Source organism: Balaenoptera physalus, assembly GCF_965194825.1.
Source record: "Balaenoptera physalus genome assembly, chromosome: 13".
Taxonomy (NCBI): Eukaryota; Metazoa; Chordata; class Mammalia; order Artiodactyla; family Balaenopteridae; genus Balaenoptera; species Balaenoptera physalus.
In genome coordinates this window covers 43645916-43671997 of record NC_138892.1, presented here as the reverse complement: position 1 = coordinate 43671997, position 26082 = coordinate 43645916, and the positions used below count along the sequence as shown (strand labels likewise).

Here is a 26082-nt window from a genome sequence, read left to right as displayed (position 1 = left end):
GGAGGAGAGAGAGAGAAAGGACCCAAGAAAATATTTGAAGAGATTATAGTCAAAAACCTCCCTAACATGGGAAAGCAAATAGCCACCCAAGTCCAGGAAGCACAGAGAGTCCCATACAGGATAAACCCAAGGAGAAACACGTCAAGACACATAGTAATCAAATTGGCAAAAATTAAAGACAAAGAAAAATTATTGAAAGCAGCAAGGGAAAAATAACAGGTAACATACAAGGGAACTCCTGTAAGATTAACAGCTGATTTCTCAGCAGAAACTCTACAAGCTAGAAGGGAGTGGCATGATATACTTAAAGTGATGAAAGGGAAGATCGTACAACCAAGATTACTCTACCCGGCAAGGATCTCATTCAGATTTGATGGAGAAATCAAAAGCTTTACAGACAAGCAAAAGCTAAGAGAATACAGCACCACCAAACCAGCTCTACAACAAATGCTAAAGGAACTTCTCTAAGTGGAAAACACAAGAGAAGAAAAGGACCTACAAAAACAAACCCAAAACAATTAAGAAAATGGTCATAGGAACATACATATCAATAATTACCTTAAACGTGAATGGATTAAATGCTCCAACCAAAAGACAGGCTTGCTGAATGGATGCAAAAACAAGACCAATATATATGCTGTCTACAAGAGACCAACTTCAGACCTAGGGACACATACAGACTGAAAGTGAGGGGATGGAAAAAGATATTCCATGCAAATGGAAATCAAAACAAAGCTGGAGTAGCAATACTCATATCAGATAAAATAGACTTTAAAATAAAGAATGTTACAAGAGACAAGGAAGGACACTACGTAATGATCAAGGGATCAATCCAAGACGAAGATATAACAATTATAAATATATATGCACCCAACATAGGAGCACCTCAGTACATAAGGCAACTGCTAACAGCTATAAAAGAGGAAATCGACAGTAACACAATACTAGTGGGGGACTTTAACACCTCACTTACACCAATGGGCAGATCATCCAAACAGAAAATTAAAAAGGAAACACAAGCTTTAAATGACACAATAGACCAGATAGATTTAATTGATATTTGTAGGACATTCCATCCCAAAACAGCAGATTACACTTCTCAAGTGCGCATGGAACATTCTCCAGGACAGATCACATCTTGGGTCACAAATCAAGCCTCAGTAAATTTAAGAAAATTGAAATCATATCAAGCATCTTTTCTGACAACAACGCTATGAGATTAGAAATCAATTACAGGGAAAAAACGTAAGAAACACAAACACATGGAGGCTAAAGAATATGTTACTAAATAACCAAAAGAACACTAAAGAAATCAAAGAGGAAATCAAAAAATACCTAGAGACAAATGACAATGAAAACATGACGATCCAAAACCTATGGGATGCAGCAAAAGCAGTTCTAAGAGGGAAGTTTATAGCAATACAAGCCTACCTCAAGAAACAAGAAAAATCTCAAGTAAACAATCTAACCTAACACCTAAAGGAACTAGAGAAAGAAGAACAAACAAAACCCAAAGTTAGCAGAAGGAAAGAAATCATAAAGATCAGAGCAGAAATAAATAAAATAGAAACTAAGAAAACAATAGCAAAGATCAATAAAACTAAAAGCTGCTTCTTTGAAAAGATAAACAAAATTGACAAACCATTAGCCAGACTCATCAAGAAAAAGTGGGAGAGGACTCTAATCAATAAACTTAGAAATGAAAAACGAGAAATTACAACAGGCACAGCAGAAATACAAAGCATCCTAAGAGACTACTACAAGCAACTCTATGCCAATACAATGGACAACCTGGAAGAAATGGACAAATTCTTAGAAAGGTATAACCTTCCAAGACAGAACCAGGAAGAAACAGAAAATATGAACACACCAATCACAAGTAATGAAATTGAAACTGTGATTAAAAATCTTGCAACAAACAAAAGTCCAGGACCAGATGGCTTCACAGGTGAATTCTATCAAACATTTAGAGAAGAGCTAACACCCATCCTTCTCAAACTCCTCCAAAAAATTGCAGAAGAAGGAACACTCCCAAACTCATTCTATGAGGCCACCATCACCCTGATACCAAAACCAGACAAAGTTACTACAAAAAAAGAAACTTACAGACCAATATCACTGATGAATATAGATGCAAAAATCCTCAACAAAATACTAGCAAACAGAATCCAACAATACATTAAAAGGATCATACATCATGATCAAATGGGATTTATCCCAGAGATGCAAGGATTCTTCAATATACGCAAATCAATCAATGTGATACACCATATTAACAAATTGAAGACCAAAATCCATATGATCATCTCAATAGATGCAGAAAAAGCTTTTGACAAAATTCAACACCCATTTATGATTAAAAACTCTCCAGAAAGTGGGCATAGAGGGAACCTACTTCAACATAATAAAGGCCATATACAACAAACCCACAGCAAACATCATTCTCAATGGTGAAAAACTGAAAGCATTTCCTCTAAGATCAGGAACAAGACAAGGATGTCCACTCTCACCACTATTATTCAACATAGATTTGGAAGTCCTAGCCACTGCAATCAGAGAAGAAAAAGAAATAAAAGAATACAAATTGGGAGAGAAGAAGTAAAATTGTCACTGTTTGCAGATGAAATGATACTATTCATAGAGAATCCTAAAGGTGCCACCAGAAAACTACTAGAGCTAATGAATGAATTTGGTAAAGTTGCAGGATACAAAGTTAATGCACAGAAATCTCTTGCATTCCTATACAATAATGATGAAAAATCTGAGAGAAATTAAGAAAACACTCTCATTTATCGTTGCAACAAACAGAATAAAATACCTAGGAATAAACCTACCTAGGGAGACAAAAGATCTGTATGCAGAAAACTATAAGATACGGATGAAAGAAATTAAAGATGACATCAACAGATGGAGAGATATACCATGTTCTTGGATTGGAAGAATCAATACTGTGAAAATGACTTTACTACCCAAATCAATCTACAGATTCAGTGCAATCCCTATCAAATTACCAATGGCATATTTTACGGAACTGGAACAAAAAATCTTAAGATGTGTATGGAGACACAAAAGACCCCGAATAGCCAAAGCAGTCCTGAGGGAAAAAAACGGAGCTGGAGCAATCAGACTCCCTAACTTCAGACTATACTACAAAGCTACAGTAATCAAGACAATATGGTACTGGCACAAAAACAGAAATATAGATCAATGGAACAGGATAGAAAGCCCAGAGATAAACCCACACATATATGGTCAACTAATCTATGACAAAGGAGGCAAGGATATACAATGGAGAAAAGACAGTCTCTTCAATAAGTGGTGCTAGGAAAATGGACAGCTACATGTAAAAAAATGAAGTTAGAAGACTCCCTAACACCATACACAAAAATAAACTCAAAATGCATTAGAGACCTAAATGTAACACCAGGTGCTATAAAACTCTTAGAGGAAAACATAGGAAGAACACTCTTTGACATAAACCACAACAAGATCTTTTTTGATCCACCTCCTAGAGTAATGGAAATAAAAACAAAAATAAACAAATGGGACCTAATGAAACTTAAAAGCTTTTGCACAGCAAAGGAAACCATAAACAAGACGAAAAGACAACCCTCCAAATGGGAGAAAATATTTGCAAATGAATCATTGGACAAAGGATTAATCTCCAAAATATATAAACATCTCATGCATCTTAATATTTAAAGAAACAAACAACCCAATCCAGAAATGGGCAGAAGACCTAAATAGACATTTCTCCAAAGAAGACATACAGATGGCCAAGAAGCACATGGAAAGCTGCTCAACATCACTAATTATTAGAGAAATGCAAATCAAAACTACAATGAGGTATCACCTCACACCAGTTAGAATGGGCACCATCAGAAAATCTACAAACAACAAATGCTGGAGAGGGTGTGGGGAAAAGGGAACCCTCTTGCACTGTTGGTGGGAATGTAAATTGATACAGCCACTATGGAGAACAGTATGGAGGTTCCTTAAAAAACTAAAAATAGAATTACCATATGACCCAGCAATCCCACTACTGGGCATATACCCAGAGAAAACCATAATTCAAAAAGATACATGCACCCCTATGTTCATGGCAGCATGATTTACAATAGCCAGGTCCTGGAAGCAACCTAAATGCCCATCAACAGACGAATGGATAAAGAAGATGTGGTGCATATATACAATGGAATATTACTCAGCCATAAAAAGGAATGAAATTGGGTCATTTGTAGAGACATGGATGGACCTAGAGAGTGTCGTACAGAGTGAAGTAAGTCAGAAAGAGAAAAAACAAATATCATATATTAATGCATATATGTGGAACCTAGAAAATGGTACAGATGAACCGGTTTGCAGAGCAGAAATCAAGACACAGAAGTAGGGAACAAACATATGGACACCAAGGGGGGAAGTGGCAGGGGGTGGGTGTGGTGGTGTGTTGAATTGGGAGATTGGGATTGACATGTGTACACTGATGTGTATAAAATGGGTGACTAATAAGAAAATAAATAAATTAATAAATAAACATTTTTAAATTTAATTAATTAATTATTTTTTATAAAAGATATATACTGAAAAGCACTATGAATAAATCAAAGTAGAATTCTAAATAATGTTCAGGTAATTCACAGGAAGTCAGGAAAAATAAAACAGGAATGAAAACGAGAGGGAGCAAATAAAAAATAAACAATAAAATGGTAGACATGCTTGAATATATATCAATAAAGGTATTAAATGTAAATAGTTAAATACATAAATTAAAATAACAGAGATTGGCTGAGTGGATTAAAAACAAACATCTAAACTTTACACCTTATAATACAAAAATTAACACTAAATATATCACATTAATTAAATGCAAAACATAAAACTGTAAGACTTTTAGAAGAAAAGTGGAAAAACTCCTCAGAATCTACAGCTAGATGGGGCTTCCTAATATGTTTGATTACTTTGATTACATATGACACCAAAATCACAAACTATAAAAGAAAAAGTCATAAATTGAACCTCATAAAATTAAATCCTTCTGCTCTTTAAAATACCCTGCTAAGAGATGAAAAGACAGCTACAGGCTAGGAGAAAATACATACAACAAACAGTGTGGATGGATCTCAGGGAATTATGCTGAGTGAAAAAAGCCAACCTCAAAATGGTTACATACTGTAAGATTCTGTCTATATAATATTTTTTAGATGACAAAATTATAGAAATGGAGAACATATTAGTGATTGCCAGGGATTAGGAATAGGGTGGGGGAGTGAGTGAGCATGACTTTAAAGGGTTAGCATGAGGGATAATTGTGGTGATGAAAGAGTTATGTATCTTGATTGTGGGATGGTTACTTCAATTTACATGTGTGATAAAATTGCATGAAAACACACACACACACACACACACACAAATGAATGCATGTAAAACTATTGAAATCTTAAGGTCGGTTGATTGTACCAATGTCAATTTCTTGATTTTGGCATTGTGCTATATTTACATAAACATTACCAATCCAGAAACTGTGTGACATTTACACAGGACCTCTGTGTACTATTTTTTTAACCTCTTGTGAATCTACAATTAATTTAAAATAAAAATATTTTTTAAAAATCATCTTGCCAATAATACCTATACTAAGACTAAACTATACCTATACTTTTGTCAAAAATTATTTCTAGACTCTGTTTTGTTCAATTGGGCTATTTGTCTACCCTCCTGCCAATATTGCGATGTCTTAATGTAGCTTTATGATGCCTTGATGTCTGGTGGAGTAAGTCCTCTAGCTTTGTTTTACTTTTTAAAGGTTGCCTTAGCTATTGCTTCTTCTTTGAATTTCCATATAAATCTTATAATCAATTTGCACCCCCCTATAAAACCTACTTAGATTTTCATTAGGAGTGTATTCAAATCAAGACCAATATTTTTTACAATATGGAATCTTTCAGCACATGAACATTTAATATCTCTCCATTTCTTTAAGTCTTTTAAAATTTCTCTTAGTGATGTTTTATAGTTTTCAGTATAGAGATAGTTTTTATATCATTTATTAGATTTAATTATATATATTTGATATTTTTGAAGCTATTGGTTTCTGAAGTGTAAATGGAAATACAATTTTGTATCTATTCCTGGTATCTGACAACTTTGATAATTTTACTTATTTCTAATAGTTTCGTTTGTGTATTCATTTGAATTTTCTAACCCAGTCATGTCATCTGTGAATAATGAGAGATTCCAATCATTATACGTTTTATATCTTTTGTCATATATTTATAGCTCCCTATTTTATTATACTACCTAACCTCCAGAACAATTTTAAGCAGAAATAATTAGACATCTTGTTTCATTCTCAATCTTAGGGGAAAGCTTTCAATATTTTACCACTATACATTAATGCTTATTGTAGGGTTTTGATTTTCTTTTGTAGATACTCTTGATCAAATTAAGGAAATTCTATTCTTAGTGTGCTAAGAGGCTTTTTCTATTTTTAATTATAAATGGGTTCTCATGATTTACTTATGATATATTTGCGTAACCTTCTGAATTACTAGACTGTGAACTCTGACTTATTTAAATCACATTCAAATATATTTGTTGAGTGTCTCTACTGTACCAGGCCATCTGGTAGGTACTGGAAATACAAAAATGAACTGTCATAGAGTGGGCACTAAATAAGTGCTTCTGAAACAGAACTAAAGAGAAATGACTCACTGTGAACATAATAAATACCAAAGATAAGCTATATTTCATTAAATAATAAATTTAAATAAAAATTAATTTATTACAATCATTAGAATAACTTTAATCTGAACAAATATGCACAATTCAATGTAAATTATTTTTATCTTTCAGAGTTGGGATGAAGGTTTAGCGAAGACTGCTAAAGCATGGGCGAACAAGTGCAAATTCGGACACAACCCCTGTTTATCAAAATCATATCAATGCCATCCAACATTTCAATTTGTTGGAGAAAATATCTGGTTAGGTGCATTAATTATATTTACACCAAAATCTGCTGTTGACTTTTGGTATAATGAAACTGAATTTTATGATTTTAATCGTCTATCATGTTCCAAACCTTGTGGTCATTATACACAGGTAAGTATTTCAGATTTTATTGATTAGTTCTTATGTATGCATAATTCAATCACAAGACAATTTTTTAGCATTTTCTTTAGCGTTTCTTTTGTGTATCTGAAAAACTCACCCTCGTTTGGAAGATTTTCACTGGGAATAGAATTCTATGTAGTGAGGTTTTTTTTTTTCTTTAACTTTAAAATCTTACTCCACTGTCATCTCACTTGCCCTATTTCCAACAAGAAATCTACTGTAATCCTTTTATTTATTCCCCTGTATGTAATGTGTCTTTTTTCTCTGACTGCCTTTAAATTTTTTCCTTCATTACAGGTCTCAAGCAATTTCATAATAATGAAACTATTCTTTTCATGTCGGGTAAATTTTATTATATTCCCAACTTTGTAAATCTTGCCCTGTTGGACGCTGGATTTCTTTATATACCTATAAATATTCTTAACTGTCTTCTGGGATGTAGTTATCTGGAATTTGTTTGTCCCTTTTGGTTCCTGCTTTTAAAATATGTTAGATGGAATTAAAGCAGTATTTAGTCTAGGGCTAATTCTCTCTCACCAATGAGGCAAGATTCTTCTACTGGATGCCCCAGAAATGATTAAATTTTCCAGTCTGGCCAGTGGGAACAGGCCCACTATCCCTATTCCTGGCCCTGTGTAAGCCTCTGTATTCTTTCCTCTAGTTTTTATAGGTGATTCTTTTCCAAGCCTGGGGTAGTTTTCACACATGCATGCTCTGATTAGTGCTCTGCTGAACTGATGACGAGTACCCCCTAGAGACCTCCACAGTTGTGTCACTTACAAGATTTTCACCTCTCCCCTACTCCTGCTTCCTTGGTCTCCCCAGACTCTCAGCTCTGTCCCTCAACTATGTTGTGACTCCATCAAGCTTCTCCTGACTTCTCCACCATCTCCACCCCCAAACACAGCCTGGAAACTCACTCAGTACAATAAACTGAGACAATTGTACAGCTCGCATCTTTTCCCTTCAACTCTTGGGAACATTATCCATTGTTGCCTGATGTCCAGTATCTTGAAAAACATTATTTCTTATAATTTTTCCAATCTTTTGGTTGCTTTGGGTGAGAGTTTTTGGTAAGAAGAGGAAGTCACTTTTTAGCTAACCTAATCCTCGACATGGCACTGAGCTCTTAGAAAGGTCCATTTAAGCAACAGAAAGAGCTAACTTTATTTTCCAAACTGACTCATCTGCATAAGTCGAATGAACATATAGTGTCTTAAAGCAAGTCATTTTTATCAGAAATTAGCAGTTTCTATGCTCCCCTTCTAATCACTCTTTGTCCGATAACAGAATGCTATAAGTGTAGAAATCCTTCTCAGGATAGATGTCGTTTGCAAAGAACATGGTTTGGCTTCTGCTAGGAAAACTGAGAGAATGGAATCACACCTCATGGGCTAATTTACACATATGCTTAAATCATTAGGAATTGGTGCATTCTTCCTATTGGTTCAACAACTATATCTTGCTTAGTTTTCTAAACAAAATGAGCTAAAATTTCTTGCATTTACCATTTGCAGATAGTCATGTTGAAGTTGCAACCAATGTTCATATTAATGTTAAATCTAGTCACTTTAATGAAAGCAGTACATTCAAACCTATACATAGTATTTATTTTTACCATTCCCAAAGCCAAAAAAGGATCAATTTAAATATATTAAGCAAATAAAATTTCACAGTGTAGTCAGTTGTTCATGAACCGAATTTTTAAACATGATTAAGTTAAAATATATGTACTTGCAGTCATATAGTTTATCAACTTTCTAAAACATTCAAAAGGAAGATGATTTTTCAAGGATCTAGCTTAATCTCATTATATTAGGTGGGAAATGAGCTCAGAATTGATCTGTCACTCTCCGAAGACACACACATGGTTAGAAGCAAAACTCATCTATTAGTTCTCGGTTCACTGTGTTTTTATTGCACTTTGCTGCCTCTCAGGCAATCAAAGAGCATTAAAATATATTTTCAAACCTGTTGATTCTGGCTACACCCCGGCCCTCGAAAATAGTGACTAATACATTGGTTTATAAAATATGTTAGTATTTTGTTAATTGAATTGTAAAATAAATGAGTTCAGAAAATTCATTTATGTTGTCAAAATCAACCTTCCTTAGATTATTTTGTTTTCCAAATGGAGTAGATCAGTATTTTTCCCTTTGTTCATCTGGGAAGTAGAGAAATTTTTCATTCTGTCATGTCACAAAGGAATAGTTATGTACTTCACTTCTTTATCTCTCTCCCCATGGCTAATTTTCCATGGGAGTCTTCTTCCTTTCAAATAACTTTGCTATTCTTTGCAAATAGACAAAAATTAAGATTCACCATCCCTATGGCAGGCATTTTTTTTTTTTGCAATAAGCTCAGTATGTTCTTAATCTCTATCCCTACCTGTCTCTTGTGATTTGACAAAGGTAAGAATATGGTTAAGACCACAAAATTTAAAATGTGGTCATAAATTTAGAATTTTTCTGAGAAAAAGAAATAAAAGTTAATTATTGTTTTCATTTATAATCTGGTTTTAATGCTCTTTGTATGATATACCCATGGAGAAAATAAAAATATATTTCATAAATCATCTAGAAGAAATTATGATTTTGGCTATATATTATAGCCTCCTCTTGATTTATGAGAATTATCAGTGAGGAAAGACTAGTTAGGTAGCCCTCATGAATGCAGCCTTAACAAAATAATTGTTTTAAACTAAATATTAGAAATTAAGAAAAAAATAGTCAATAAATATTTATGTATATTCATTTTTTGTAGCATGACAAAGATTATACCTGTTCCCATAATGCACTGTTTGTGTAGAGTTGTTTTGCATATTTTATTTTAAAATTCCTTTCTTTATAGATAGTTTGGGCCAATTCATATAAAGTTGGTTGTGCAATTACAATTTGTCCTAAACTTGGGAGACCTGACACTGCAATATTTGTATGTGGCTATGGACCTACGTAAGTTATTTTGCTATTAAAAATATTTTAAATTGAAATATATGTTAAGTATTGTTTCTAAAAATAGGATCTTATACTAAAGAGACAAGTATATTTTTTATAAGTGGAGTCTCCCTCTATAATGCTAATCAGAAGAAATAAATGAAATAAAAGTTAGTAAGAGAATGTGTGAAAAATTATGCCTGTCATGAATTATTTAATCTTGAGAGGGAAAATGATGGAGATCATTTGTTAAGTAAAAAAAAAAAAAAAAGATAATATAAAATACATTGTCACAATAATATTTAAATACTAGAATACAAAATAGGTTGGCAGATGTGAATATAATATAATATAATATAATATAATATAATATAATATAATATAATTTGAATGGGTAAATGATTGAGAATGATGGTGAAAAGCACATTCTTCTAAGAAAAGAATACTATAAATTTTTGACTGCCTTGCTGGTAATTGCATATCTAGATGAAATATAACAAAAGTCTAATGGGAGTCTCCAAAAATGAAATTCTGGAACTCAAATCCCAATATATCTGTACAAGGAAGATTAAATCAGTTAATAATCCAACTCTTTAACAAACAAACATGTAAAAATAAAATGTGGAAAAGATGAAAACATTGGCAAAGAATAAATATACAGATTTGGCAAAAGGGACTTGACATATGTCGAAATTGCTATGGAGAGGTACAAACGTGTATATCTCTTTCTGTATTTTCTTTCATTTCGTCTCAGTCAGCAGTAAAACCAAGAATGACAAATATATAGTCTAAAAGCTTGGGGCAGAGTACAATTTTTATAAATAGCAGAGAAATTGTAGAACACTTATTTATTACCATCCAAAGTAGAATACACAGAGGAAAAAAAGAATCCAAAAGAGATAAAAAGAGAATCCAAAAAGAGATAAAAAGAACTGTGAGATAACTTTAGAGGGAATTGATTTCCTGAATGAGGCAGGGATAGAAAAATATTTGAAGAAATATGGCCCAAAACTTTGTGTGCTTAAGGAAAATTATAAACTCACAGAACCAAGAAACCTAACAAGCCCCAATCACAAGAAACATGAAGTAAACTACACCAACTCACCTTATAATCAAACATTTCAAAACCAGTAATAAAGAGAAAATCTTAAAGGTAACCAGAAAACAAAGACATGTTACATACATACAGAAGAACAAAGATAAGGATGACAGCAGATTTCTCACTTGAAACAATGCAAGAGAGAAGACAACCATATCTTTAAATACTGAAAGAGGAAAAAAAAACAAACTATTGACCAAGAATTCTATTTCCTGTGAAAATATTTTTCAAAAATAAAAGATAATTGTTTAATCAAAGATAATAGAAATGTATTGTGAGGTTATAATATATGTAAAGTTAAAATCTATGATAATAATAGCATAAAGGCTGAGAGGGGAAAATGTAAGTGTATTACCTTAAGGTTCTTCTACTCAATGTTAAGTGGAATAATTTAACTTGAATGAGATAAGTAAAAGATGCACACTATAAACCCTAAAGTTACTACTAAAATAACAAAAGCAACAGTAATAGCAAATAAGCCAACAAAGCAGGTAAAATTAAATCTTAAAAAAATATTCAATTAATCCAAAGGAAGACAGAAAAAGAAAAAGGGAACAAAGGGCTAATGGGACAAATAGAATAAGATTTGATAGCCTTAACTCTATGTCAATAATCCCATCAAATGTAAATAGTACAAATACCCAAATAAAGAGGCAGAGATTGGAAGATTGGATAAAAAATCAAGAACCAAGGGACTTCCCTGGCTGTCCAGAGGTTAAGACTTTGCCTTCCAATGCAGGGGGTGTGGGTTCAATCCCTGGTCAGGGAGCTAAGATCCCGTATACCTCGTGGCCAAAAAACCAAAACATAAAAAAACAGAAGCAATATTGTAACAAATTCAATAAAGACTTTTAGAAAACTGGTCCACATCAAAAAAAAATCTTTAAAAAAAATAAAGAACGAATTATGTGCTTCCTACAAGAAGAATATTTTAATTAAAAGACACAAATAGATTAAAAGTAAAAGAATGGGAAAAGGTTTACTATGCTAACATTCATCAAAAGAAAGTGGCAGGGTCTATGTTAATATCAGATAATGTAGATTTTATAGCAAAGAATATTACCAGGGATAAAGAAGGTTATTTCAAAATAATAATGGAATTAAATAATCAAGAGGCAACTAGGAGGAAATGGAAAAATTCCTCAAGAGACACAAATTACAAAGGAGAAATAAAATGAAAACTACAGAGCAATATCTCTTTTTCTAATCTGTGCAGAAGTAATTTACTTATTTTTATAGAAGTATAGTTGATTTACAATGTTGTGTTAGTTTCAGGTGTACAGCACAGTGATTCAGATATATATATATATATATATATATATATATATATGAATATATATATATTCTTTTTCAGATTATTTTCCCATATAGGTTATTACAAAATAATGTGTATAGTTCCCTGTGCTATACAGTAGGTCCTTGTTGTTTTATCTATTTTACATATAGTACCATGTATATGTTACTCCCAAATTCCTAATTTATCCCTCCCCTCACATTTCCTCTTTGGTAACCATAAGTTTGTTTTCTACATCTGTGAATCTGTTTCTGTTTTGTAAATAAGTTCATCTGTATCATCTTTTTAGATTCCACATATAAGTGACATCATATGATATTTGTCTTTCTCTGTCTGACTTACTTCACTTAGTATGATAATCTCTATGTCCATCCATGTTGCTGCAAATGGCATTATTTCATTCTTCTTTATGGCTGAGTAGTATTCCATTGTATCTATATATATCACACCTTCTTTATCCATTCATCTGTTGATGAACATTTAGGTTGTGGCTATTGTAAATAGTGCTGCAATGAACATTGGGGTGCATGTATCTTTTTTAAAATATTTTATTTATTTATTTATTTGGTTGCACCGGGTCTTAGTTGCAGCAGGCGGCTCCTTAGTTGTGTCTCCTTAGTAGGCTCCTTAGTTGTGGCATGCGAACTCTTAGTTGTGGCATGTATGTGGGATCTAGTTCCCTGATCAGGGATCGAACCCGGGCCTCCTGCATTGGGAGCACAGAGTCTTAACCACTGCGCCACCAGGGAAGTCCCTGCGTGTGTCTTTTTGAATTACGGTTCTCTCTGGATAGATGAACAGGAGTGGGATTGCAGGATCGTATGGTAGCTCTATTTTTAGTTCTTTAAGGAACCTCCATACTGTTCTCTATAGTGGTTGTACCAATTTGCATTCCCACCAACAGTGTAGGAAGCTTCCCTTTTTTCCACACCCTCTCCAGCATTTATTGTTTGTAGACATTTTGCTGATGGCCATTCTGACTGGTGTGAAGTGATACCTCATTGCAGTTTTGATTTGCATTTCTCTAATAATTAGTGATATTGAGCATCTTTTCATGTGCCTGTTGCCATCTGCATGTCTTCTTTGGAGAAATGCCTATTCAGATCTTCTGCAGTATCTCTTATGACATAGGTACAAAGATTCTAAACAAAATTTAGCAACTGAACCCAATAGAGTAAAAGCATAATATATCTTGTCCAAATGGATTTTGTTCCAGTAATTTAGGGCTGTTTTAACATTCTAAAATCAATGTAACTCACCATATTAATCAACCTGTAAATAAAGATTATACCGTCATCTCAATAGATTGAGAAAAAGTCAAGCATTCATTCTTGATAAAAGTTCTCAGAAAGCTAAAAATACAAGGGAACTTCTTAAACCTAATAAAGCATATCTATGAAAAGCCTACATGTAACATTATACCAGTACTAAAAAATTTTTCTGTAAAGTACTAGACAGTCAGTAAATTAGGCTTTGCATGACACATACATTCTGCTACATATTCATCTTTGTTTTGCATTGTTTTAAATAACCCCTTAAAAATATATTTAAAAAAAAATTCTTTGCTCACAGACTGCACAAAATCAGAGCACAGGCCAGATACGACCTATGGTTCATACTTTACTGACTGCTTGGTCAGTAGGTCTATATAGAAATCCAATGGAATCTATGAAAACTCTTCTACAACTAAAAAGTAAGTTTAGTAATTTTTCAGGATATAAGATCAACATTCAAAACTTAATTACATGTCCATATACCAGCAATGAACAATCATAAATTGAATTAAAATAAAAATACCGGGCTTCCCTGGTGGCGCAGTGGTTGAGAATCTGCCTGCCAATGCAGGGGACACGGGTTCGAGCCCTGGTCTGGGAAGATCCCACATGCCGTGGAGCAACTAGGCCTGTGAGCCACAATTACTGAGCCTGCGCGTCTGGAGCCTGTGCTCCGCAACAAGAGAGGCCGCGATAGTGAGAGGCCCGTGCACTGCGATGAAGAGTGGCTCCCACTTGCCGCAACTAGAGAAAGCCCTCGCACAGAAACGAAGACCCAACACAGCCATGAATAAATAAATAAATAAATAATTTAAAAAAAATAATACCATTTATAATGGCATCAAAAAATATAAATTATCTAGGGATAAATCTGGCAGAAAACATGGAAGACCAATACACTGAAAACTACATAATAGTCACAAGAGAAATTAACAAAGACACAAATAATTAGAGCAATATACCTTATTAATGGATTAAAAGACTCAACATTGTTAAGATATAATTTTTCACTGAACTGATCCATGGATTCAATACAATCCCAATAAAAATTCCCAGCAAGCTTTTGTAGTAGAAATTGACAAACAGATCATAAAATTCATAAGGAAATGCAAATGACTTAGAATAGTCAAAACAACTAGAACAAATTTGAAGTAGCTAACACTATTGTTTTCAAAAATTATTAAAATAGAATAATCATGACATTGTGATATTGATGTAAAGTTAGACAAATAGATCAGTAGAATAGAATACAGAGTCCAGAAATAACCCCACACAGTTGACCACATATGTTCAACTGATTTTTCACAAATGCACAAAGGCAACACAGTGGAAAAAAGATTTTTCAACAAATGGTGCTGGAACAATCTGTCACCCATATATAAAAAACAAAAGTAAACTTGGATCTACAAAACATACAATCTATGATCTAAATGTACAAAACATACAATCATAGATCTACACGTAAGCCTAAAACTTTAAAACTTTTTGAAGAAAACATAGATGAAACCTTTGTGACCTTCAGATAGCCAAAGATTTTTTAGCTACCAAACCAAAAGCATGATCCATAAAAGAACAAGTTGATAAGTTGGATTTCATTAAAATTAAAAATGACTGCTATTCAAAGAAACTGGTAAGAGAATGAAAAGACAAGCCACAGAATGGAAGAAATTCTTTTGCAAAACAAAGACCTTACACCAAGAATATAGGAAGAACCCTTAAATATCAATACTTACAAAAACTTAAAACTCAATTAGAAAAATGGACAAAAGATTAACAAGATATGCAAATGACAATTAAGCCCACGAAAAAATGTTCAAAATCATTAATCATTAGGGAAATACAATTAATACCACAATGAATACCACCACACAACCATTATAATGGCTAAAGACTGGCCATTCTCACACACTGCTGGTGGGAGTATAAAATGCTACAACTACTTTGTAAAAAATATTGTGGCAGTTTCTTAAAAAGTTAAATATGCACCTACCGTATGATCTATTCATTCCACTCCTAGGTATGTATACAAGAAAATGTATGTCCATATAAAGACTTATATATGAATGTTCAAAATGTGCATAGTAACTTTACTAATAATACCCCAAAACTGGAACAACCCAAATGTCCATCAACAGATGAATGAATAAATTGTGGCATATTCTTTAACGGAATACAACTCATATTATTAATGTTTTTCTTTGTGTACTCTAGGTAAGTAACACTTTTTAAAGTCTTCCACAGACACAGAGATGGGAAAAGAAAAAAAGAGGTTTGTTAACATGTATCAGCTTATATTATTGAAAGTCAGGCATAATAGCTGCCAAATCTTTCTGCTACATCATCAAATAGAACTAGATAACGACTATGGTATTGTATTTTAAATTAAACTATAAAACATATGTTTCCATTTGCGATTTAAATTTACGTTTAAAAAATCAAGAGATAATCATAGTGTTTACAACAAAAACTTTGGCTGTCACATGCATAATTATATTGGGTTCGCATCTAATTTGTGTTCTAGAGAACATTCAAGAATACAACTGCCACAGGGATTGGGGACATCCTGTAAAGAATAATTTTAATAGTTACTTTAATAGTTTAATAGTTTCTTTTGTCAAAAAAAAAAAAAGAAAAACAAACAAACAAAAAAAATAACAAGAGAAATAAGTATAAAATTGGGACCTAAGTTGTTATTTTTTTCCTTTTCAACATTCATGGTTAGGGACCAAAACAACTTGCATAAATGCATGCACAAAATAGAGAAATTGATAGTTATTTAGCTAATCATTGTTTCTCTTTTTCACAGAGGAAATTATCCAAATATGCCCCCTTACACTAATGGAACACCTTGCTCTCTGTGTGAAGAAGGAGATACTTGCATAAAGAAACTCTGCCGTAAGCAAAAAGGAAACCAAATAATCATGGCATTCTATTTGGAAAGCAAAGTTTCCAAAAATTCATTACATTTTAAAATTTGGCTCCTCGATTTTATAGAGAAGACAAGATTTGATTGCTGCTATATAATGATATACAATAAATCATTTGTCATAAATGATCATATTTAAATCCAGAGGATCCCTCCCTTCTTCACTGATTATTTTCTCTCTCAGGCTAAAGGACAGAAAGGAGCAAAGCATAACTGATGCAGTTTGCTGCAACACTCAAAATAACTACTGGCTGACATGTTTTTCTTATTTGTATTTGCTTCCCTTTCATCTCTTTTTACTAGTTATTATTAAAATAGTGACTTGCTCAGAAGTAATACATTAATCAATGTCCAAATTAATTGTGGTTTAAAACTAATATGTGTTTCTTCATCATTAGCCTTTTGGTTCTCAGGACAAAGACTTTTTAAGTATAAATATAAATTTTTGATTCTCAGAGCAGATGGGTTCTCAGTACAAAGTTACTTTTTAAGGATAAGCATAAATTCTTGATTGAGGACAGAGTGAAGGAGGTGAAGAGAGGAAATAATTTGAAAATTGTGAAAGATGTGTGATGCCATGAAAGAAGACAGACACACTCAAAAAATGTATATTAAATGATTCAATTTATATAAAGTTCAAAACCAGACAAAACTAATCGAGGTTTAGAGTCAGGATAGTGGTTACCTTTGGAGAGGAAAGAGGGGTTAGTGTTTAGAAAAAGGTACCAAAAAGACTTTCTGGACCTATGCTATGGTTATCTAGGTGTGTTCACTTTGTAATAGCTCATCAGTCTTTCCAGTTGTGAGGTATGCATGTTTCCATATTCATGTCATACTTCAATTAAAATATAAATTGCAAGCCTGGTCTCTCTAATATGAGATTTCATTCAAAGTGATTTAAAAAATAAATTTCCAGTATACCTCCTATTTGCAAACTACTGTTTTCTAGACAAAGGGATATAAAGATAACAGTGATACACTCTTTTTTTTTTCACTTCCCCTTCCTACCCAGTATCCAGATCACTGCCATTTCTTGCCTGAACTAGTGCAGACTCCCCACTTCTCTTCCCACTCTATTCAAAGCTGTTCTGCACACACACACACACAAATTAGATCAAATCACTTCTTTTCTTAAAATTCCTCAACTGCTTCTTATTGCAACTAAAGGAAAATCTGACTCTATTCAATGAGGCCAACAAGCCCAGGTGTGATCTGCCTCTTGCCTCTCTCTCCTACCACATTTTTGGTTAGTCTCCCTTTGACACAGTCAGCTCCATCATCACCACGCTCAAATACTCCAACCTCTTTTTAAAAACTCCAGCATCCAGATCACCTGTGAGCCTGTTTTTAGTTTCAAGATTGTTTTTTCTCTTGGTTTTGGTAACATGCTCTGTATCTTGGTATGGGGAATTGTCCTTAAAGATGACCATCAATGATTCCTCCTTCCTCTCCATGCACGCCACTCTTCCCATCAAGAAGTCCAGACTATTTCTCCTCCCCTTGAATACAGACTTGATGTTGTGCCAGTTCTGGACCTAGCCTTTAAAAGACTTGGCAGATTCGGCTTTTGCTCTGTTTAAAGCTGTCCAGCATATCAAGAAATCCATGCTTTCCTGCTGGAGTGGTCACACTGAAAAGGCCCTGGAAGAGGAGAGGTCATCTTTCTGTTTAAACCCCAACTGAGCTCCAGCTAAATGCACCCATGTCCTTGAACCCTGATGACACTAGATACAGCAGAGAAATTGCCTAGTAGAACCAGCCAACCTGGGTAATTGTGAGAAATAATAATAAGTTGTTACTGTTTTAAAGTTTGTTCCACAGTAGTAGATTGTAGAAACACTTGGTGTGCCTAATAAGTTAAACACCTAACAACATGGTGTGAAACAAAAACATAGAGTTCTACCTTTTCCTCTGCTGAACAGATAGAGTCAGGGTGGTTCACCTTAATCTAAACACAACTTAGTCAAGGCTGGGTTAGAATTTACCTAAGGCGTGTTCTACCTCTGTTTGCTCTGTTCCAAGAGTATAGACTTCGGGGGCTTTCCACTGGGAGACTGGTGTGTTTATTGTTGCCTTTCCCTAATGGGTTCTGAACTCCAATCCTTATTGCTTTAACACACAGAAATTACTGAAACATCTACTTTGATTTCCAAAGGCTTTCAGCCTAGGTTTTTAGCCTCCTACCCCTCATAGTTTCAAAATTAAACAAATAGCTTGAGGACAAAATGGGCATTTCTTGGGCTAATTTCCTCCACCTTTACCTTCCACCTGGATCTTGAACTACTCAATACTCCAGTTTTATCTCTCTAGTTCTGTAAGGCCAACCAAAGCTCTGCCGGTTTCTCTGTTTCCCAAAAAATGGCCTCTTCCTGGGCAAAGCCCAGTTTTTCAGCCCTAGACCTGGGCCCAAAATCAACAAATGGCCCCAAGGAAAGAGCAGCGTTCATAACATCAGCCCACCTCTTTATGGATCTCCTGCTCTGAAATCTGGACCCTCCAGTCTTTGCTGCTTTTGCAAATCTCTGATGCTCTTAAACATTGTTTTTGTTGTATTTTATTTGGATTTTCTAGTTGTGCTTGATGAGAGATTTTGTCCATTACAAACATTTCCATCCTGGAGACTTAGACAGCTGTTGACAGTGGGTGTCCAAGATAGCACCATACAAGCTACCAACGCTACAATAAGCTTTGATACTTGGTAGGAGGTAACTTGTTCCTTTTCCAAATTGTTCAGAAACTATTTGGCCATTCTTGGCCCTTTGCTCTTGCAAATTAGTGTTAGGATAAGCTTATCAATGCCACAGAAAACCATGAAATTTTGATTGGAATTACATTGAATTTATAGATAAATTTGGGAAGAAATAACATTTTTACAGCGTTGACTATTTCCATTAATAAAGATTGTTTACTTGGGTCTTTTTATACATCTTTTACATTTTGAAATTTTCTCAGTAAGGTCTTGCATCTTAAATTAGATTGCTTGGTAATCTATAGTTGATATTATAAATGGTATTTTTAAATTATATTTCCTAATTGATTTTTTTGCTGATCATAAATATAAATGCAAGTTTTGTTCTTTCTTCTAATCTTTATATCAGTTATTTATTTTATTAATATTAATAGTGAATTCTCCAGTGCAGTGTTGAACATAAGCTGTAACAGTAGCACCATTCTCTTATTCCTGACAATGTTTGGCCATTATGCATATTTGGTTTAGATTGTTTTTAATTAGTCCTCATTGCCAGGTTATGGAAGTTTTCTCTTTTCCTCATTTTGCTGTGAGCTTTTATCTTGAATAAATGTTTAATTTTACCAGATTTTTTTTCTGCATCTATTGAAATAATCCCCAATTTTTTTCCTTTAATGTCTTAATGTTGTAAACTACATAAAATGATGTTTTTCTTTTCTTTTTTTTTTTTGGAAACTGTTTGGAAATAATATTTTGTAACCTTTTAAAAAATTACTTGTGCTTTAAATTCCTCTTTGAGTAAATGCAGTTTTTTAAATTGGCCCATTTCACAAATATTTTCAAGTTATTGTAAAGAGGTAGGTACATGATGTTTTTTAAAAATTTTTATAATCTATCTTTTATTATATTCTATATCCTATTTCCATTTTGTCTATTGTTTCTATTATTATTATTATTATTATTATTATTTTAAATTCTGAAATCCAACTAGCTAGAGCTTGCAAGTTTTTTTTTGTTGTTTTGTTTTTTAATAAATTTATTTATTTATTTATTTATTTATGGCTGTGTTGGGTCTTCGTTTCTGTGCGAGGGCCTCCTCTAGTTGTGGCAAGCGGGGGCCACTCTTCATCGCGGTGCGCGGGCCTCTCACTATCGTGGCCTCTCTTGTTGCGGAGCACAGGCTCCAGACGCGCAGGCTCAGTAATTGTGGCTCACGGGCCTAGTCGCTCCGCGGCATGTGGGATCTTCCCAGACCAGGGCTCGAACCCGTGTCCCCTGCATCGGCAGGCAGACTCTCAACCACTGCGCCACCAGGGAAGCCCTCTCATTATTTTTTAAACCTTTTTTTGAACTATGATTGCCATACAAAAGCTGTATATATATTTAGTGAATACAACTTAACCAGTGAGATTTATATTTTCATATAGATATTGAGAGTTAAGTGATAGCTCAGTAATCTAATTTTAAACTATTCTTTCATTCCCATGATAAAACCAACTTAGTCATGAGGTTTCTTTTATAGATGGCTAAATTCTTGTTAACATTTTACTTGTAATTTTTGCATTTAATTTCAGAATTATGAGTGGCCTGTAGTTTTCCTTCCTCATTTCTCCTCATATGATTTTGACTTCAAGGTTGTATTAGCCTCATAAAAGAAGTTGAAAGTTGGGAACATTACTTCTATTAATATTTTGCTTATAGTTTGTGTAAGATTCTCACTTATTTTTTGAATGTTTGGGAGAAATTTTCTGTAAAACTATTTTGTTCTGGTGTGTGTGTGTGTTTGTAAATGTTTAATTACTGATTTAACTTCTTTAAATGTTATGTGATACTCAGGTTTTGGGGGGAGAATTAGCAAATTTTTGTTTTATTCAAGTTTTAATGACATTCTCTTATATTTTTATCTCTGCTATATCTGTTGTGTTCCACTTCTTTAAGTCCTATGACTTTTGACTTTTATTGATCAATTTCTATAGAAAGCCAACTTTTATCTTTTTTACTTCCTTTTTGAGGATAGGAGATATAGCACAATGGTTAAATATATAGGCCTTGGAATCAGATGGCTTAACTCAGGAGGTGATTAAGAGGATTAAATATGATAAACCATACAGAGTGACTTGGGCCCAAAAAAAGTAGTTTCTCAATAAATTTTAGCTATTAACATAGTTAAGTTCCTCATTATTTTCTATCATTTGAACCTTTTTATCACACTAATCACTCTCTGAAATGATATTTTTTAATCACTTTTATTCATTTATTCAATTTTAAAATTGATGATAGATTTTCTCCCCTTACTCTTCTGTAAGGAAAAGAACTTTATTCTGTTCCCAATCACCATTATATCAAAAGCCTAGAATCATGCTCAATACATAGTAGACACACAAAAATGAATAAATGAATAAAAATAAATGAAATAAATAAACTCAATAAACTGCAGAATCCTGGTACCCAAACTCAATATGAAGGAATTATTATCTTTTTCAGGGACTTTAAATGGGTATGACAGAGTGCCAAAAATAAAGTTAACTACTATATATAGTTTTATCTATTTCAGGCCTTTGTGTCTTCAGTATGAGAGATGTTCTAGAAATATTTGTTGACATGGCATCATTGTCAGGGGACATCATACAGATTTTTAAGTAGTGTGGGATTTGCAGAGAAAGCTTTAGTTTTCTTAAATTAAAAAGCCAAGCTAAGTTTCCTAAGTTGATTATCTTATTCAAAAAGCCACAAAAGCAGATGAATGATTTTAATTTGTAATATTTTTTTTTCTATTTTAGAAAATAAAGAACGTGATAAACCTCGAAGTACGTATCAGAATATTTCAGTATTAATTCAGTTACTTCCTCTTCTTGAAACTAAATTGAGCTCTTAACTATTGTTTTTTATTGACAGCATATCCAAATTGGAATCCACCGGGGATAGCACCTCAGCTGATAGCATGTACTCCATTGTACCTGATTTCTGTTTTTCTGAGACTACTTTAATTGTCATTTATGTACAAGGGAAATTCTCAGACATGACAACAAAGGAATAGTTTATGGTTAAATGTAACTCTTATCTGTTTAGTTATTAAAACTTCTAAACTCTTATCTGTTATCTAAATTTAATTCTGTTTTTAATTCAAAATATGTACTGTAGTATAGAAGAAGGGTAGCAGTTAAAAACAAAAAACTTAAGGAGACTTAAAAAATTTTTACATGTATCAAAAGATTCCTGTTATCTAATATTCTAGATTGTCATTTTAGTTAGAGTAGACTTAAAGAATTAAACATTTCAGATATTAAATATTTTCCTTATATGCCAATAGTTCCCCTTAAGAATTCCATCAACATTATTCAGAAACAAAATGTTATTAAGTTTCAAATAGCATGTAATGTTATATTATGGTCATAGTCAATAGTTGGGGAAATGGATGAGAACAGATTAAACTCAAAAGGGAAATCAATTAAATTTTAAACCTTTGAAAGGTAAATGTGTGTTCTAAAATTAAAATCACATTCCTTTAGTATTAAGAGATTTTAATCTCTTTTAGGAGATTTTATTTTAAAATGTACCCTGTATAAAATAACAGGATGCAGGTATACATTTAAAAACCCCGTACAGAATTATCTGTAGTATAGTTAACAACATCTCTACAAACCAAAGAACTGGTGAATTCTGGCATTTCTTTTGTCTGAAGACCAAAAAAAAAAAAAAAAAGATAATTCAATAAATTCAGTTTTTAAAATCGCTTATGTTGAATGGTTGACTCCCTCCTATGGACTAAATTATCTAAATCTTTTTCTTCTCAACTAAAGCAACCACCAACTTCCCTCAGCTATAAATATTTAAAATCATAATATTTTTATGATGCAAATGTACTTTTATGATGGTAAAATATAAATGTGTTTTCAATGTATTTTTAACATGATTGAGAGTTACTTTGTATATACTGCCAAATACCTAGGAATTTCCACATAGTGGAGTGATTGATGTTATTCTTAAAAGAGAAGCCAAGTGATTTTATATTTCAAATCTGCTTGTATTACTCAAGGTTTTCCAGAGAAACAGAACCAACAGGGAAGGGGATGGGGGACACAGGTGAAGAGAGAGAAAGGAGAAATTTTAAGGAATTGGCTTACACGATTGTGGTGGCTAGCAAGTCCAAAATTTGTAGAGCAAGGTGGCAGCATGGAGACTCAAGAGTTGCTGCTGCAGTCGTGAATCTGAAATCTGGGAAATCAGGCAGAATAACTACGTTGCAGTATAAATGCAGAATTCATTCTTCTTCAGGAAATCTGTCTCTGCTCATAAGGCCTACAACTGATTGGACTCAGCCCACTCACATTGTGGAGGGTAATCTGCTTTACTTAAAGTCAACTAACTGTAAGTGTTAATCACATCTAAAAAATACCTTTACAGCAATATCTACACTAGTGTTTGACCAAATATCAACCAGCATAGTCTAGCCACACTGACACATAAAATTAACCATCACACTGCTATTCAGCATCATGTACATGGAGTCACTATCTTTTTAGTAAAATAAACTATTGCTGTTTGCTTAACTATTGCATTGTTAAAACTTAAGTTCATGATTAATTACTCCTTAACTTGCAGTTTGAAACAGGCTAAAGGTAAACTGACATATACATAGTATACTTTTCTACCTGTTTTATTGTTTATTGTTTATTGTTGTATTGTCTTCATGGATTTTTTTTTTTCTTTTTGCTGCATTGGGTCTTCATTGCTGCGCGCGGGCTTTCTGTAGCTGCGGCAAGCAGGGGCTACTCTTGGTTGTGGTGCACGGGCTTCTCATTGCGGTGGCTTCTCTTGTTGCAGAGCACGGGCTCTAGGCGCGGGCTTCAGTAGTTGCAGCACACGGGCTCAGTAGTTGTGGCTCGCAGGCTCAGAAGTTGTGGTTCATGGGCTCTAGAACGCAAGCTCAGGAGTTGTGGCACACAGGCTTAGTTGCTCCGTGGCATGTGGGATCTTCCCGGACAAGGGATTGAACCCGTGTCCCCTGCAATGACAGGTGGATTCTTAACCACTGCACCACTAGGGAAGTCCCTTCATGGATTTTTAATTAAACTTTTTTCAGTAATTAAAATCTTCTGATTTTTAATATAATTACTCTATTACTTCTTTAGATTCCTTATTCATCCAGGACCATATAAGTTTCCTTAGGTGAGATGAATTGAAATTCTACAGGCCACATTAAAAAATGAATTTTTATAGAATTATATTCTCTGATTTTGAAGAAATATTTGTCAGAGAGTATTATATTAGCACTGCTACAAGAACTCACAAGTAGTGGCAGTTCTCAGATAATGGGGTCTCTACATGCAGAGATTTCCATCTACTCTGAAGCTGTGAGCAGAGGCTGGGCAGGTGGAGTGCCTCTGCCTTATCAGTGGGGTTTCGTCCCATTAGCAAGAAGAGAAAATTCTAGACCAAGAAGATGTCTTTTCCTTGTGATCATAACCACAGTCTCTTGACAGGATATCTTAGGAGGCCTGGCATCACTTTGATTCTTTTACTCTGAGCAGATCTTGCTCTTGATAGTGACCATAAGTAACCCTAATATTTCACTCAGTTTGGAATTACTAGACAAACAGGTCTGGATTTGGCCTTTTCAAATTACTTGAGGCCAATGAACTCAGGATTTGAAAAGTGCATTTTTCTGGGGATCCTTTTGTCCTACTAGGCTATGTTTGAAGTTTCTAGAAATTGCCTAATCATATGTAGGTAAAGTGATCAGACTTATCAGTCTTAACTGGGCCTGGTGTATCCCATTCTTACCCCTTGAAGGATGGTGAAAAGATGATTTAAATAGTAGTCTCTGTAGTTTTTTTGATTATGCATCCCTATTAGTAAAAAAATATTGTAGAGTGACAAACATTCCTGGTTTGCCTGGGCCTGAGGAGGTTACTAGGACATAGGAAAACATGATAAACCCAGGACATTCCCTAACAAACCAAGAAGTTGGTGACCCTAAGCTTGAACCAGGAGTATGTATGTACCATTAAATTATAGGTATCATGTGTGGTTTTATAATAGAGTAATATTGTTTAGCCTCCATGTGTTTGTATTTTTTACAGTTTTTTTTCCCGTAATTGATATCTAGTCTCATAGCATTGTGGTCGGAAAAGATACTTGACAACGATTTCAATTTTCTTAAATTTTCCAAGGCTTGATTTGTGACCCAAGATATGATCTATCCTGGAGAATGTCCCATGAGCACTTGAGAAGAAAGTATATTCTGTTGTTTTTGGATGGAATGTCCTATAAATATCAATTAAGTACATCTTGTTTAATGTGTCATTTAAACCTTGTGTTTCCTTATTCATTTTCATTTTGGATGATCTGTCCACTGGTGAAAGTGGGGTGACGAAGTCCCCTATTATGATTGTATTACTGTCGATTTCCCCTTTTATGGCTGTTAGCATTTGCCTTATGTATTGAGGTGCTCCTATGTTGGGTGCATAAATATTACAATTGTTATATCTTCTTCTTGGATTGATCCCTTGATCATTATGTAGTGTCCTTCTTTGTCTCTTGTCACAGTCTTTATTTTAAAGTCTATTTTGTCTGATATGAGAATTGCTACTCCAGCTTTCTTTTGATTTCCACTTTCATGGAATAGCTTTTTCCATCCCCTCACTTTCAGTCTGTATGTGTCCCTAGGTCTGAAGTGGGTCTCTTGTAGACAGCATATATATGGGTCTTGTTTTTGTATCCATTCAGCCAGTCTATGTCTTTTGGTTGGAGCATT

At 33.8% G+C, this 26082-nt stretch overlaps 1 protein-coding gene across 1 annotated transcript; it reads left to right on the top strand.

Annotated features, from left to right (window-relative positions):
- Positions 1-25811, top strand: LOC309640413 (GLIPR1-like protein 1). Its single transcript, XM_082419164.1, has 5 exons — positions 1-6980; positions 9961-10061; positions 16517-16605; positions 22106-22132; positions 22221-25811. Exons 1-5 carry the CDS (start codon positions 6888-6890, stop codon positions 22310-22312), a joined length of 402 nt encoding a protein of 133 aa, XP_082275290.1. The 5' UTR covers positions 1-6887; the 3' UTR covers positions 22313-25811.
- The last annotated feature ends 271 nt before the right edge of the window (positions 25812-26082 follow it).

Excerpts from the sequence above, each read along its gene's own strand:
- LOC309640413 (XM_082419164.1), top strand. The coding sequence starts at position 6,888 with ATGGGCGAACAAGTGCAAATTCGGACACAACCCCTGTTTATCAAAATC. Across the intron at positions 10,062-16,516 it reads GTATGTGGCTATGGACCTAC|AGGAAATTATCCAAATATGC; the intron begins GTAAGTTATTTT and ends TCTTTTTCACAG. Across the intron at positions 22,133-22,220 it reads AGAACGTGATAAACCTCGAA|CATATCCAAATTGGAATCCA; the intron begins GTACGTATCAGA and ends TTTTATTGACAG.